Source organism: Pteropus medius, unplaced genomic scaffold (genome assembly GCF_902729225.1).
Source record: "Pteropus medius unplaced genomic scaffold, Ma_sr-lr_union100, whole genome shotgun sequence".
Taxonomy (NCBI): domain Eukaryota; kingdom Metazoa; phylum Chordata; class Mammalia; order Chiroptera; family Pteropodidae; genus Pteropus; species Pteropus medius.
The window spans coordinates 536,005-551,549 of NW_024353909.1; the positions used below are offsets into that span (position 1 = coordinate 536,005).

General features: G+C 39.8%; 1 protein-coding gene and 1 pseudogene across 4 annotated transcripts in view; one reads left to right on the top strand and one right to left on the bottom strand.

Annotated features, from left to right (window-relative positions):
• The first annotated feature begins 3 nt into the window (after positions 1-3).
• Positions 4-15,545, top strand: part of PRMT7 (protein arginine methyltransferase 7) — a 36,240-nt gene continuing 20,698 nt past the window's right edge. Inside the window, exons 1-5 of one of the 4 annotated variants that reach the window (XM_039851880.1) lie at positions 4-141; positions 3,344-3,531; positions 6,195-6,231; positions 12,657-12,806; positions 14,341-14,449. In XM_039851880.1, coding sequence (XP_039707814.1) covers positions 3,437-3,531; positions 6,195-6,231; positions 12,657-12,806; positions 14,341-14,449 — 391 coding nt within the window. In that variant the 5' untranslated portion in view covers positions 4-141; positions 3,344-3,436. Of the gene's footprint in view, positions 142-185; positions 2,329-3,343; positions 3,532-6,194; positions 6,232-12,656; positions 12,807-14,340; positions 14,450-15,545 lie in introns of those variants that run through there. The other 3 variants (XM_039851881.1, XM_039851878.1, XM_039851879.1) reach the window with 3 other exon arrangements.
• On the bottom strand, positions 13,222-13,340 carry LOC120593991 (uncharacterized; annotated as a pseudogene).

Consider the following 15,545-nt stretch of genomic DNA (forward strand, 5'->3'; position numbering starts at 1 on the left):
TGGGGCGGACGGGAGAGCCTTTAAGTTCCGCTTCCGGCCCTGCCCCTGGCACGCTCAGCCGGTGCGCGAAGGCCTGCGCTCATGCTGGCCGCGGTAGCGTGGCAGTGGCGGCGGAAGTGAACGGAGCGGTTCCCGCTGCCGGTGAGGCGCTGGGCGGGTTGGGAAGGTGTAGTCGCGTTTAGAGTCCCGGGTGCAGCCAGCCAGAGCCCTGGTGTGGGCGTACTCCGAACGTGGGATACGCATCTTTTCAGGACTCTCGACCACCTTTGTAGAATCAGCATGGGACGGCTCGGAGCGCTTGGGCTGGCGGGAGACCGGGGTTGCAGGCAGGCCGCGGCTCTGCCCTCCTCTCGGCTGATTGACGCTTGCTGGGTCCGTAGTGGAGCCACCTCCGCGGTGACCTGGATCATAGGACGTACCCAGAGTCTCCCCTCAGCTACAGAGACCTGCACCGCAATCATAAGGAGCTCCAAACATCGCACCCCTAACAGGGCCACGGTTCTCTGATTCAGAGAACTGCTGATGGGCTCGCTTTTCTCAATCGCTGTGGTCTGAAGTTCGTAGTTAGAAGCCAGTTTATTCACCACACACTAGCCAGAAACTGCCCTGTAGAAGTGAACACTTGACATGGACAATCTCCTGCTTAAAACCCTTCAGGAGCTCCCAGTGTGTTTAATATAAAATCCAAACACCTTTCCAAAGCTCACACTTAATCTCGTATCATTTCTTATGCTCACACTCTTTTCAGTCACTCAAGTTTTTGTCAGTTTCTGCTTATGCACCAAGTTCTTTCCACATTAAGGGTTTTTCTTGGAATAGCTGGGGTAAGGATTCCTGAAATATAAGTACTACTCTTCCTCAACTTTTAACCTGGGTTATCTTGCAGGTCTCAAATGCCGCCTCCCTCAGCGAGCCTTTCCATAACCTTGTTACTCTCATAGGCATCTTGTGTATTTCCTTTCTTGCATTATAGTCTGTAATTTTTTATATTCGATTTCTCCCCCATTAGAGACTAATATTTAGGAGGCCAGGGACCTACTCTGTCTTGTTTATGGTTGTCCTTCAGTCCCTAACACAGTGCCTTGGCATATAGAAGATACTTAGTAAGTTTTGAATGAATGAACCAAACATCAGCTTTGTAATCTGACCAGTTGGAGCTTGGCATGGTTCAAGTTCACATCTCTTGGAGAATGAGAGGGTCATAATATCTCTTGAATCTGGAGTGTGGGCACCTTAGGGAGAGGACAGATCATAATAATAGATGAAGGGATTTATCTGTAGAACATGTAGTGCTCGCCCAAAGAGGTTACAGGACATGGTTCCCATCCTCAAGCATTCATTTAGATTTATGTGAAACCAATGACTTCTCTACAGTTATAACCTTAGCAACAATGCAAACAAAAAGGGAATCCCCCAAATTAAAGTTCTTTACTACACTCTTAACTTTTAAATGACTTCAGAATTGATTCCACATGGACCACAGGGTAAGGGTTTCTGGATCCTCCCGAGTGTGGACCCTACCAGCATGTTTGACTCCTTCAGTTTCATGTCAGCTGAACTGATTTATTCACTGTGCATAACTGTCTAAACCTGTCTAATCTGGTGTAGTGCCCTCTCCTCACGCCCACTCCTCACGCCCACCTAAAATCTACTCATCCTTTAAGCCTTCCCTGAACATTCAGCAAGTCGTCATTTCTTTCTACAGCATTTGTTGGACAAAATTTTCTAAAGCACATTACAGATTCTGGTAGTTCTAGATACTCTGTCTTTTTAAAAGAAATATGAGATGTGCAGAGCTGAGTCTAGCAATGCTTTTCATACTAGGTTGCAGCCCACTGGTGAGTTATGACATCCAATTTAGTGGATCATGATCAGCAATTAAATAAAATTGAAATAGGATGAAATATATCAGGGCCTTGACCATAGGAAGGCTAAATATTATTTTTTGAAACTTTATACTTGTGTGTGCATATATTGTGTCCCTCTAAAGTACATTTCTTGCTGGGGTTGTCAGAAGGTTTGAGAGCCACTAGAGTAGAGGATAGATATGCTAAGATTTTACAAGTAGTGTTTTACTAAAAGACAAATTAACGTCTTTGAATCAGGCTAGTGACTGCCTGAGTCTTTTCAGAAAAGAATGTTTTCCATCCTCTTGTATGAGAATTCAATGTTTAGTCTAGATAATTTCAAAAGAAAGTAACTCTGGCCAATAAGATGCCTCAGGAATGTTTAGGGGACCTCCACCACAAAAACAAGCAGGTTTCCTGAAGATGGATCAGTGTTTAACAAGAAATGAAGGAGAGTGGAGCACTTGCTGTTTTCTAAATGGTAAGAGAGAGGGCATTGGGAGAGCCTGCACCTGCTAAGAAATGCCTTCAGACTTTGAGCTTTGGTGTTCCTCTGTCTCTCAGAAATAGATTTCTTTGCAGGGAAAGCTCATACAAGACATTTTATCTGGTGACATTTATTTGAAGCAAAAATTGTTTTTGATGAAAGATTTTTAAAAATTGCTTTTAAAAATAAGTATTGAGTAGATAGGAAGTAATCATAAAAAATAGCAAGGCATAAAGAATGACAGTGTCATGAACACCTGTATTCCCACCACTCAGTGTTAGAAAAAGAACAATATTATTTTTGAAGTCCCCTGTGTGGCCCTCCTTGATCTCATCTTTTTCCCTTCCCTCTTAAAGGTAACCACCATCTTTATTCCTTGCTATGCTTTTTAGTGTGAATCCTGAAGAATATGTTCTGTTGTGTATAATAGTAAATTTTATGTAAATGTAATCTTATATGTATTCTGTGATTTGCTTTTTTTGGCGGGGGGGAGCTCAACCTTGTATTTCTGGGATTGTCCGTGTTTGGTATAGCTGTGACTTACGTGTTTAGATAGATGCTGGTTTTCCTAGTTTGTTTGAATTGCTCTATCTTTGTATTTTTCCTTAAACTAAGTGTTTAGTACCCTGAGGCAGTATTGGTGACACTCCTTTACCACCACCCCAGTCTCTCTTTGTTCTTTCCTACTATCCCTTTCCTCTGCTTTATTTCCCTTCTCACCTGCCTTCATCTGAGGCTGCACCCAAATGCACGTGTGAGGCTCATTTGACCCTATTGGAATCCCTGAGGACTGCTGAAGTTTCTAGATAGCGTTTTGAACTTATGTATTATAGTTTTTGATCTTCTCTGCAGACTGGAAAACCAAATAACTCTTGCTGGAAAGATTCAAATAATGATTAACCAACTATTTTCAATGGCTTTGACATTTTTGTCAAATTTTTTCCTTTTGTTTTCTTGCCTTTTAACATTTTTTTTTCTTCTACATTCTTGGGCATTATGATGCAAATAGATTTCTGATGATCTGACCTGTCCACAAGACGTGAACTGGCAAGGCTACTTTAGGCTGCTTTTCTCTGCTAAAACCCAGGAGCTGATTAGCACCATGAAGGTCTTCTGTGGGCGAGCCAATCCGACCACAGGATCCGTGGAGTGGCTGGAGGAAGATGAGCATTATGATTACCACCAGGAGATTGCCAGGTAACAAAGATGTGTTCACAGTTGGCCGTAGCAGGGTGCACTTGATCTCAAGCAAATGCCTTGGAATCCAGCCTGAGTATGTAATAGGCTGTCACCCAGTGCTTCCGATCTGGCAGATGTTGGTCAGGAGCAAGTGTGCTCAGCTAGGTAGGTTTGTGTGGGAGTTAGGCTGAATCATGCCTGTGTGGGGAGTCAGACATTCTGTCGCAGCCTTACCAGACGATCTGTCTAGTGGCAAAGAGGACCCAAGGTTCAGTAGTAGTAATAGAATTTATGAAACTTAATCATTTACTTGTGTCACTGAAATAGTGACCCATTCCTCATATGGTTAACTTCTTGGAAAAGTGAAAAATGCATTTATTTCTTTAAAGGGATGTTTAAAAGTATGTGAGTTACTATTATTTAGCAATCATTGAGTGCATGCAACATGCCAGCACTGTGCTAGGGCCGTGAATACCAAAATGAAGAATTTAAGATTCCCATCTTTAAGAAGCAGGCAGTTTTGTGGAAGAGACAGACATATAAAAAATTACAGTGCAGTTATATAAAGGCCAGTGGAAATGGGCACAAAAGTTCATGGAAGCAGCAAGAGCCAGCTGGGCTAAGCATGATGGAGTGATTTCCCAAATCTAAATGGAGGGAAATTGCTTTCTGAGCAGCAGGGATTACGTGTAAACTTCCTAGATGAGCTGCTCTGGGGAGCGGCTGGCAGTTCGATGTGCTAGAGGGTGGATCAAAAGTAGAGCTATGGTAAGAGAGGAGGCTGAAAAGGTAGGCAGAGGTCGTGTCGTAAAGGGTGGTAGCAAGACACAGGAAGAGGAACGTGAGTATACATCTGGGCTCTGTCATTTAATTTTGTGCCATTGGTCAAGCTATTTCTCTGAGCCTCAATATAGTATATTTCTCAATATGTGATACAATAATATATGCCTCAGTGTAATATACATCTCATAATAATACCTTTATTGTAGGATTATTTGATGATCGAATAAATACAATGTCTGACACAGAATAAAGACTCAAAAATACTACTTTCTAAACATTTTGGACATTATTTTCTGAGCGATTGAGATGTTAAATGGGCGGAAAAGGATTAGGTTACATTTTGGAACACTCACTGAGAGCAGTGTGGAAGGTGGGTTGGAGGGAGTGGAGACCCTTGGATGGATTTTGCAAAGCAGAGGCAGTAGAGGTGGAGAGGAGGAGACAGCTTTGAGGGAGCTTGAGTTTGATCACTCATTGGATGCAGTGATTCAGAAAAGAGAAAATTCAAGCAGCACCAAGATTTCTGGTTAGAGTGGCTAGGTGGATGGAGCTGTTGTTTGCTGAGAGGGAGAACACAGGAGGAACTGCTGGTGTTGGGGAGGGGAAGATGAAGGAGACTAGGTATTTGGACATCCAGTAGGGATGCCAGTGGGCAGATATGTGGGTCTGGAGATAATTCGCAGTTACTAGAGTTGAAACTGAGGCTTTTAAAGAGGGTGTGGAATGAGAAAGATAGAGGGCTGAAGGAGGAGTCCTGGAATAGCTGAGGAGGCAGGAGAACCAGGAGGGAATGGCCAGAATGGAAAGGAGGAAAGCGTTTCAGGAAGAGGCAGCATCCGGCACAGTCAGAGAGCCCTGGATGTTAGCATTTGGAGTAAGCTGCTGGTGCTTAGGGAGAACGATGTCGGTGGAGTGGTGGAGAGTGAGCGGGTGGTGAGGCAGGGAAGATGGGGAGTGAAAAAGCCTCTTATAAAGTGAAGGAAGGAAGAGAAGACCCGATTTGAACTAAACATTCATAGATGGGTTCAGATGTCAAAACTTTGGCGTGCCGTAAAAGAACCCTGTTTTTTTAGTGTCGTGCTCCTCAAAGTGTAGAGTAAGGGGTGCCTGTGTCACAGTTGCCTGGAGCACCAGTTCAAGTGCACATTTCTAAACTTCCAGCCCTGTCTTCTGGATCAGAATCTTTTTGTGTGTATTTTGGGAATCTACATTTAAAATAAGCGCTGCTGTGACTGATGTTAACCAGAAGCTGGAGGTCCTCTATTTAGAATGCCTTGGCTCTCACTTGGAACTCTCAGAAAGCATCTTTGGGCTGCGCCTGCTGAATTCTGTGGGCCCATCTTGACCTTACCAGAGGTTTTCAAATTTATAAATTGCTACAATAGAAAATATGGATAAGCAACTCCCTTTAACACTCTGCAATTTGGTGAATGCTTAGTTTTTCTGATGTCATAAGGATGTGTGCTGGGCGTGATACCCGTCACGTTTACAGCAAGTGTATACTGTTCCTTTCCTCAGTTCTTCCTGGTATTACATCTGTGATTATCCCAAAGTACAAGTGTATGCAAGATTATGTTAGTATTAGACAAAATGAGTCTGAGTTATTCTGAGGAAAAGTATGATATATAACATGATCAATATGCTAGTGGCTTTGGAGTTACTGTGACAGGGCAAACTACCAGAGCATTCTTGGGTCTGAGGTTCTTTGCCGAAAATAAACATCTGTCAGATTTTTTCTGCAGTACTGGAGAATGACAGCATATAACTATGAAAATAGTTTAAAATCAGCCTGGATGTTTGTTCTGATTTAAGAATGCATTTATATATGTGAATATACTCATATGTTGATGTATGTCATTATTAGCAAAGGTTTCTCACCTGTCTTTTTTTTTTTTAAGATCTTCTTATGCTGATATGCTGCATGACAAAGACAGAGTAAGTATAAAAGGAAACCATTATCTTTAAAATTTTTTTTTATTTTTTAGAAACCATTATCTTGATGTGGGTTTCTAAAACCCCACAAGCAGTTTAAAAACTCCTGCTGAAGGCCTGATGTTAGAATGATGCTAGAATGGAGTCAGTATGGAGGCTGGGTCCTACTTTTGACTCTGCTCTCGACCTGAGTGTGACTTTGGAGAAAACATGGAACCTCCATGGACCTCATTTATTAGGATTTAAAATGAGTGGGATGTATTAGCTGATCTCCATGATATTCTCTAAATAAAAATTCTCTAATTGTATGATGTTTCACATTGTGTAGTTATTTGTAATTTAAAAATAAAATCTCTAGAGGTCACTGTAGACTATTTTGTAAAGCAGATTTGACTTTCATTGCAGAATTATATCTCAGGTTTCCTCTTTGATTTTTTTTTTTTATCTGAGTTTTCTTTTATCTGAGTTAGGGACTGCTGCAGTTCTTGTCTTATGATGTTAACAACCCAGAATTTCCTGGTCTACTAGAGTGCTTGACCATTTCATCTAGATGGTTTGGAAGTTAGGAGGCTTGAAGGAGAAGGATGCAGGACCAAGCTTAAAAACTGAGCAGTGCAGAGCAGGAGGGGCATCACGAATGTGATAAGGGTGGTCATGGGCCATTTTGTCTCCTTCATCCAGCCTTGGTTAACTGCTCAGCCTACGTACTTCTTGGACACACTGTGACAGAATGAACTTTTTAAGTATCATTAGTGTGTAGGCTACATGAAAGGCACTATGTACCTTCCTAATTTAAATTGGATATCCGAGAACCTTTCATGAACTGTTGGGGAATTATAGAATGTGGGACGAATATTGTTCTTAGCATTTGTCTACTCCTCTCTAGCTTAATGGTCTTGGCTTTTTAGACTCTCATGGCTGCGAGCCTCTCAGATTTTAGTGTTGTCTGCAAACTAAGGGGATTTTGCTCCAGCTTCCAGGGGATTTGGACAAATGGTGTTGCCATCCATCCAGTCAGCCAAGCCTGAAGGATGGGACCTTTTCCTTCATCTGAACCTCCAGTCTGTCATCACATTCTATGGATCTTTCAACCTCACTGCCTGCTCAGCCCTCGTTTACAGGTGTTGGCCCGTCTTTTCTATCCTCTACATAGCAGCCCAAGGGGTCTTTCTGAAATGCCAATCTGACCATGTTACTCTTTACTTAAAACCCTTCAGTGCCTCTCACTGCTTTCGAGGTAAATTCAAGCCCCTTGGTGGAACATTCGTTATTTAACTATTAACTTCTGCTTTCCACTTACCATAAGAAAATGGGATCAGAACTTGCTGGTTAATGGCAGAGCCAAGATAAACACATTTCTCTATACTTTTGCATGGTGTCTTACATTTTTGTTTTGTTTTGTTTTTTTAGTACACTTTCATTATTTCATAAAATTACATCATGCCTGATTGGAGTCAATCTCGGTGCCCATCCTAGCCCCAGGCAGCCACTGATCTGCTTTCTCTCTGTATAGTTTTGCCTTTTATATAACTTTTACATTAATGAAATCATATGATATATATCTTATATGTATTTTCATCATGTTTTTAAGGTTCATTCATGTTGAGTATGTATTGGTATTCATTTCTTTTTATTGCTAAATAATATCCCATTATATAAATATACTATATTTTGTTTATCTGTTTACTAGTTGATGGACATTTAGATTGTTTCTAGTTTTGGACTGTTTTGAATTTTGAATAGTCCTATCGTAAACCTTCACATACAAGTCTTTGTGTAGACATGTGTTTTCATTTCTTTCTGGCAGATATATAAGAGTAGAATTGCTGGGTCTGTGTGTTAAACATTTAACTTTGTATTTGTAATTTTCATTTTTCTAATGACATGATTTCAGATATCTTTTCATGTGCTTATTTGCCATCTCTCTGTATATCTTCTTTAGTGTAGTCTACAGTAATAAACATAGGTATGACTCTTGATGGACACTGCCGCTGCCAAATTGCCTTTTAAGAGGGCTCTGATTTCCCTGTAGTACCTTCAAAATTGGTAATTAAAAAGTATAGCTAATTTAATAGGTGTCATTCAAAGAGTATGTCAACTCTGGTTTACTATGCAGGATGCTGCTTATCAGGGTTCTCAGGTGGTCAGCTAACTCATGGGCTGGCCTGAAACTCCCAGGCCAGCTTTCAGCCCCACTCCTGTAGCCTCACAGCCACAGCTACCCAGAGAAAACTGCCCCCTGCTTTTTAGGGATATAATGTATTTGATGGTCATTTTCCTAGTTCAACAATTGTAACAATTGCCATACTGATTTTTTAAACTTTTTTTTTTGTGGTAGGAAGCACATAACATAAAATGCCATACTGATTTTATCCAAGACATAAATGCACTTACTTTATATATCAAATAGTTCTATAAGGCTTATTGTGAAAAATAGCAGTCCCCTGCTATATCATTTCCCAAAGACAAAACCTTTTCATGTTTAACCTCAGAGGCCACCTCCTTTCTTCTCTCTGAGCTGTTTGTTTTGTGTTTAAATCCGTATCTAAATAGCTGTTATCTATGGAATGGCCACTGTGAGAGCTAAGAATTTGGTTTTTATTCACCGCTTTCCAACTTGTTCCTCTCTCCTCCCAATACTGTTATAATTTTTGCTAAATCAGTATTCAGAGTTTCAGTTAGCAAGTCACTTAAACTCTTTGTGCCTCTGTTTTCTCATCTGTAAAATAAGGATAACAATAGTACTTCCTTTTAAAGGATTGTTAAAAGGTAAGAACTGTATAAGTGTGTTAGTTAAATTCATATTTACTTTGTTACAACTATTTAAACACTATTCACAGTTGAGCTATGTGATATACTCTGATTAGTTTTCCTCTCTTGCATAGCTCTGTTAATAATTATCTTATTTGGGCTTTTTTTTCTATTTACATGTCATTCTTTTATGCCCAAACTTTCCCCCAATTGTCTAAATGTCTTTTCAGAAGGAAAGGTCAAACAATCAGCTATTCTGTCAGTTTATCTTCTTGGAGAGTATCTCTGGGATCATTTTGACCTGCTCCAGTCTGGACCCAGTGCTTTTCTAGACCTGCCGTGTATCTGTCAGCCTGGCATTTTTTATTGTCCTGCTGCAGATTTTCTTCACTTCTCTTTTTCTATAGGGCCTTCCATTTCCTAGATCCCATGTCTTCCTGTGCGGTTAAGTCTTTTTGGTGAAGCACATCCTTCCTCAGTTTCTTGTGAGAGGGTACATTGGGAGGTAAGGTTTTTGAGACTTGACATATCTAAAATCTTATTTTTTCTACCCTTACACTAAAGACTTAGGCCGAATATGGTTTCTATTTTGGAAATCACTTCAGAATCTTGACATAATCATTTCATTTTCTTGTAGAGTTCAGTGATACTATTTTGAGGTCTGGTACCATACTTATTTAAAAAACTTTTAATCTTTCAAAAACTTCAAAAATATATAATTCAAAAGAGTATAAAATACATATGCACAATTTAAAGAAGAAGAATAAAATAAATGCTCATAGACTCACCACTCAGCTTTAGGAAATAGAACGTTACTGTCACAATTCCCCTGTCTACTCCTTGATTGTGTTCCTGGCTCTGGCCCAGAAGTTTCTACTGTCTCGAATTCTGTATCAGTCATTCCCTTGCTTTTCTTTATAGTTTTATCTCCTACTTTGTATTCTTAAAAAATAAATTCTTTATTTTGCCTGTTTTTGAACTTTAAATAATGGAGCTATACTGTGTTTATTCTTTGTGACTTGTCTTTTTGCTCAGCCTTGTTTTTGAGATTCATTCATTTTGCACGTAGCTGTAGTTCATTCATTTTCACTGCTGTATGGATTCCATTGTGTGACTGTGTCATTATTTACCCATTCTTCTGTTTCCAGCTTCTTGCTCTTTTAAATAGTGCTGCTGGAACATTGTATACTCTGGTACACTTTTCTGTAGGTTCTACACTCTTGGGAATGGAATTGCTGGGCATTTGGGTGTGTTCAGCTCTGCTAGGTAATGTCAAATTCTTATCCAAAGGGATCATGTCAGTTTATACTTTCACTGCGTGTTTACGATAGTTCTTATTGATCTACATCCTTACCAGTATTTGGTATTAACCAGTTTTTAACATTTTTGACAATCTGGTAGGTTTGAACTAATCTCTTGTTATAGTTTTGACTTGCATTCCCCTGAATACTACTGAACATGAGCTCTTTTCATTTGTTTACTGGCTATTCATGTTTTCTCTTTTATGATTTAGTAATTTATAGGAGTTCTTTATATATTCTGGGTACAAATCTTGTCAGTTGTATGTATTGCAGATGTCTTTTCTTAGTTTGTAGGTTTTTTTTAATCTGATAAACATGAATTCTTAAGTTCATGTCAAATTTGTTTCATATTTCCTTTATCAGTTGGTGCTTTTTGTCTCTTGTTTAAGAAATCCTTCCTTTTGCAAGATTTTAAAGGCTGTTGCTGATTTATAAAATTTCAGTTGATTTTTATTTATTGATTTAGAATCCTGTAACCTTTTTAAGTTCTCTTAATTCTAATAATTACCTGTAGGTATTTGGATTGTTGTTGCTATTGTTTTGCATTCATCTCATCTGTGAAAAATGACTTTATTTTTTTTCTAGATCTTATTCCATTTCTTCTTATTCTAGTGCGTTGGATAGAATCTCTATAAAATGTTGTCTACTTCATCTAATTTTTTAAAAGATGTATTTGCTAAAAGTTGTTCATGATATCCTTTAATCTCTTTAATACCTGTGGTATGCACATTATCACAGCCCCCATCACCGCCCTTCCTTTCATTCTCACTTTTTGGTTACTTGTACTTATTTCTCTTCCTCTACCTTTTTTTATTAGTCTTTTGAAATAATGAACTTTTATCCTCGTTGATCTCTATGTTTGTTTCCTAGTTGCTTAATATTTGTTCTTTATTTTTATTCGCCTACTTATTTGAGGTTTATATTGGTAGTCCTTTTTCTAATTTTTGAGGTGGATGCTTCATTTTTTGTCTTTTTTAATACATTTCTCTCCAAATATTGTTTTAGCTATCCCATGAGTTTTGATATGTAATTTTTTTATTATTCAGTTTAGATAGTTTCTAATTCTTTTTTTTTATTTTGTCTTATACCTGTAAATTTAGAATTTCTTAATGTTCAAAATCTTTTTTTCTTTACATTTTTGTTATTGAGATTTCTAACTTGATTGTACGGTGGTCAGAGAATATGGTCCTTTTGATGCCAGTCCTGTATTAGTTATCTGTTGCTGGATAACAAATTATCTCAAAGTTTAATGGCTTAAAGCATTTATTATCTCACAAATTCTGTGGGTGAGAAATCTGGGCTTCGCTTAGCTGGGTGCCTTGGCTCTGGGTCTCTTGCAGGCTGTGCTCAAGGTGTCAGCTGGTATTATTGTCATCTAAAGGCTCACCAGGGGTGGATCCACTTCAATTGTTTGACTTTTTAATATTCCTTACTAACTTGCCAGATCATCAGCACATTTAAAAGGATTTACAAATATTTTCCCATGATCAGGGTACTTATTCAGTCAAACTCTTAGAGATGGAAAATTTTTCTGGGAAGTTACTAAAGACATGAACTAAAAACCTTCACGATGCAAAGAAGTCATTTCCTGAGGGGGAAAATGTATTTTAGACATGGAAGCTGTATGAATTAGAGTCCAGTAAGGAAACCAACAGCCAAATTACATATTTCAACAGAGGAAATTTGTTATGCGGGTGTGGGAGGACTGGGAAACAGATGAGAGCACTGAGGTAAACCAGTGGTTGTAAAAGCAGGAAGCAGTTACCTTGCCTAGGGCTGGGGAAGCAAAGGGAGAAGCTTGGGGTTTTTAGAACCTAGAAGCATGGAGAAGAGGCCCTGTGGTGCTGGTGCTCCAGTCTCTGAGAGGGATCTCGGAGTGCTGAGTGCTGCTCCTACCTCAGAGAATCCGGAAGAGAGGCTGTTTAGGGGAGTCCTGGCAGGATCTGCCTTCTGGAACCAGCTGCTGCTCCTGGGAAGACACCGATGAGAGCAGCAGCCATACGGGAAGGAACAAGCTTTCTCCCTTCTCCTACCTTCCAGTCACCTTGTAGTTTCCCCTGTTTCCATACCTAACAGCTGGAAAAAGAAGGTGTTTCCAGAGCCCCAGCCCCAGCATCACTAAGCAGAGTATGGAAGAGTGGATGTGGGGGGAAGACAGCTGCTTCATAAAGGGTGAGAGGCTGACCCAGGCTCTTGGGGTCTTGCAAGGCCTGGCTGACTCCACTAGTCAGTGCTATTCCTCGCGGGGCTAGAAAGGCCACAGGGTCATGACTGACACAGCTTTTGCCAACGGTGACTCTAGGACTTCACAAAGTACTTTTCTATTTATTTATAATAACTGTTATAAAGTTACAGCTATTTCTCTCTTTCTCTTAGAATGTAAAATACTACCAGGGTATCCGGACTGCTGTGAGCAGGGTGAAGGAAAGAGGACAGAAAGCCTTGGTTCTTGACATTGGTACCGGCACGGGACTCTTGTCGATGATGGCGGTCACAGCAGGCGCTGACTTCTGCTATGCCATTGAGGTGAGCCATGCTCCTTAGTCGTGTGTCCTGCTGCTTGTGTGGGAAGTCCCTTATGCTCCTTGCACTTTGCCCATTCATTTGTTCAGTGAGCATTCACAGAGCGCTCACTCCGTGCCAAGCACAGCGCCAAGTTCTGAGGATGTAGAGCTGAATCAGACACAATTTCTTCCTCTAGGTGCATGTTTTCTCCTCTGAAAACAGTGATTCTCAGCCTTGTTTACATGTCAGGATCACTGAGGAGCTTTAAAAAATACTAATGTCTGCTGCCCCCCCAATTTTGATTTAATTATTCTGGGATGTGGCCTGGGCATTGGGATTTTTGAATGTGCACCAAGGTTGAGAGCCACTACTATATTTTTATTTATTTACTTACTTACTTTACTTACTTACTTACTTTACCTACTTACTTTACTTATTCCTACAGCACCCGGTCTTCCTAGGTGGTCTCCCATCCAAGTACTAACCAGGCCCGACCCTGCTTAGCTTCCAAGATCAGACAGAATCGGGCATGTTCAGGGTGGCATGGCCGTAGACAGAGAGCCACTATATTAAATGTCTCTGCTGAGCCAGCTATCTTATTACCTTTTCAATAACTTGGCAATCTGCTATTTCTTTCCTGTAATAAAACATTAAACATGTTTTTTTTTTCCTGATAATGTATATATAATACATATCTATAGAAAATTTGGTAAATATAAAATAAAATAGTGTGCTACCTCAAAGTTAACCATTGTTAAAATTTTGGTTTATATTCTTCCAAAGGTTTGTGCTGCCCTGGAAAGTTCAGTTTGCTTTGGCAAGTGGAGCTAGGGCAGGGAAGGCTCAGGTTTGCCTTGGAACAGTGAGTGTGGCTGGAACATCAGTTGCGGGGGGCAGATGGAGATTGGGGAAAGAGCTGGTGGTGGGGAGAAGCAAGGTGGTCTGTATCATGAAGGGCCTCAAATACCATAAGAAAATATAGGCGATCTTCTGCCAGCAGTGGGGACTGGGGACAGTTTTGAGCAGAAAGGTGACCTGCTTACACTTAGGTCTAACACAGTAACAGTCTCACTTTTATCTAAAGAGTATTGGATGCATCTTGTCCCAAGTCACAGATTATGGTTTTGTGAGGCAAGTTCTTCTCTCTTTGGTTCCTTTTAGCGTGGCACTGACATCTGCTGCCCTTACTAGATAATGCAGCCTTCTCGGCACCCCCTGCGTCCCCCCTGTGCCTGGCATGTAATGGGAACTTCTAGCTGCAAGTTAAACTCAGAGGAATCTCGTTCCTGTGCATTTTCATGATACACATTTGGAGAATAAAGTATTGTTACAGAATGAAGTCTTATTTAGATTAAATCAGCCGAAAGAAATATTTGTCTCTGTTGCGAATGGTAACAAAAGCACATTTTTTATATTCAGAAGGAATTTCTGGAGTGGAGGCTTCTTTTACTTCAGATCTTAAGACCAGAATCAAGGAACATCTTGCTGACCTTGGGTGTTAGGATGTTATTAAATTGATTGCTCATTTTTCTTGGTTTTTGGCTCTAATTTCTAGGTTTTCAAGCCCATGGCTGATGCTGCTGTGAAGATTGTAGAGAAAAATGGCTTCAGTGATAAGATTAAGGTTATCAACAAGCATTCCACAGAAGTGACCGTAGGGCCAGGTAAGATGAACACATCTAGTGTTGGAAGCTTTTCTTGCTTTTTGTAAAAGAGAAGAAAAAGCTTATTCAAGTTACCTAGAATAGGTGTTTCCAGGTAATTGCAGAGATATGGGGCCTCTCCATGTGGTGGTTGTGGTGGTCTGAAAATAAGCACTTTGCTTCTCTGCTAGTTTGTTTTTCTACTAGCTAAAACAAATCAGCAATTAGTAAACCAGAGCTAATAAGAGAAATAGCTGTGATGCAAATGAAACCTTTCGCTTGAATAAGTTGGAATTCTTGTGTGGTTCAGCACTCTGAGTTTCGAATTTTATCAGACAGAAGTGAAACTAAGTAGATAGCAGCAAGAGTTTTGCTTAGTTCTGACATTGTGCTTCAGCGTCCAACGTGAGAAATTTGCTTGTATAGCACAATCTCTCTGGGTTTCCAGAATGTTTTTTATAGTCTAAGAGTTCTAAAATTTCACATGCCACTGATACCTGTAGAGCACAGTGTAAAGATTTGTAAAATAAGCTTCTGGAGTGAGGTTATGGATATCACCCCAACTTTTTAAAAATGTAGTGTTTTAGAATGGAGTATCTGCCTAAAGTCAACCTTTTTCTCCCATTAAAAAAATTTTTTTAATGGAGAATCTGAAACATATGCAAAAGAAGGGATTCGTGTCCCCTTTATTTTTTAAAACACATACAAAAGAATACACAAATCCTTATTCTATTTTTAATCAACATTATTGGAGGTATAGGTTACCTAAAATGAATACATCCATTTTAAGTGTATAATTCGATGAATTTTGACAAATTTAAACACACTTGGAAACAGCACCACAATCAAGATAATAGAATATCTCCATCATGCCCAAAGAAATTCTTCATGATCATTTACATCAGTTCCTCCCATAGCCCTGGGCCTAGACAGCCACTGACCTGCTTGTTTCAATATAGATTAGCTCTGCCTTTTCTAAAATTTTGAGTAAGTGGAATCGTACAATGTGTCCTCTTTGTGCCTGCTTTCTTTTTATAGTATGTTGCTTTTGAGATTCATCCGTGTTCTGTGTATCAAGAGTTCGTTCTCTTCTGTTGCTGAGCAGCACTCTGTGTGT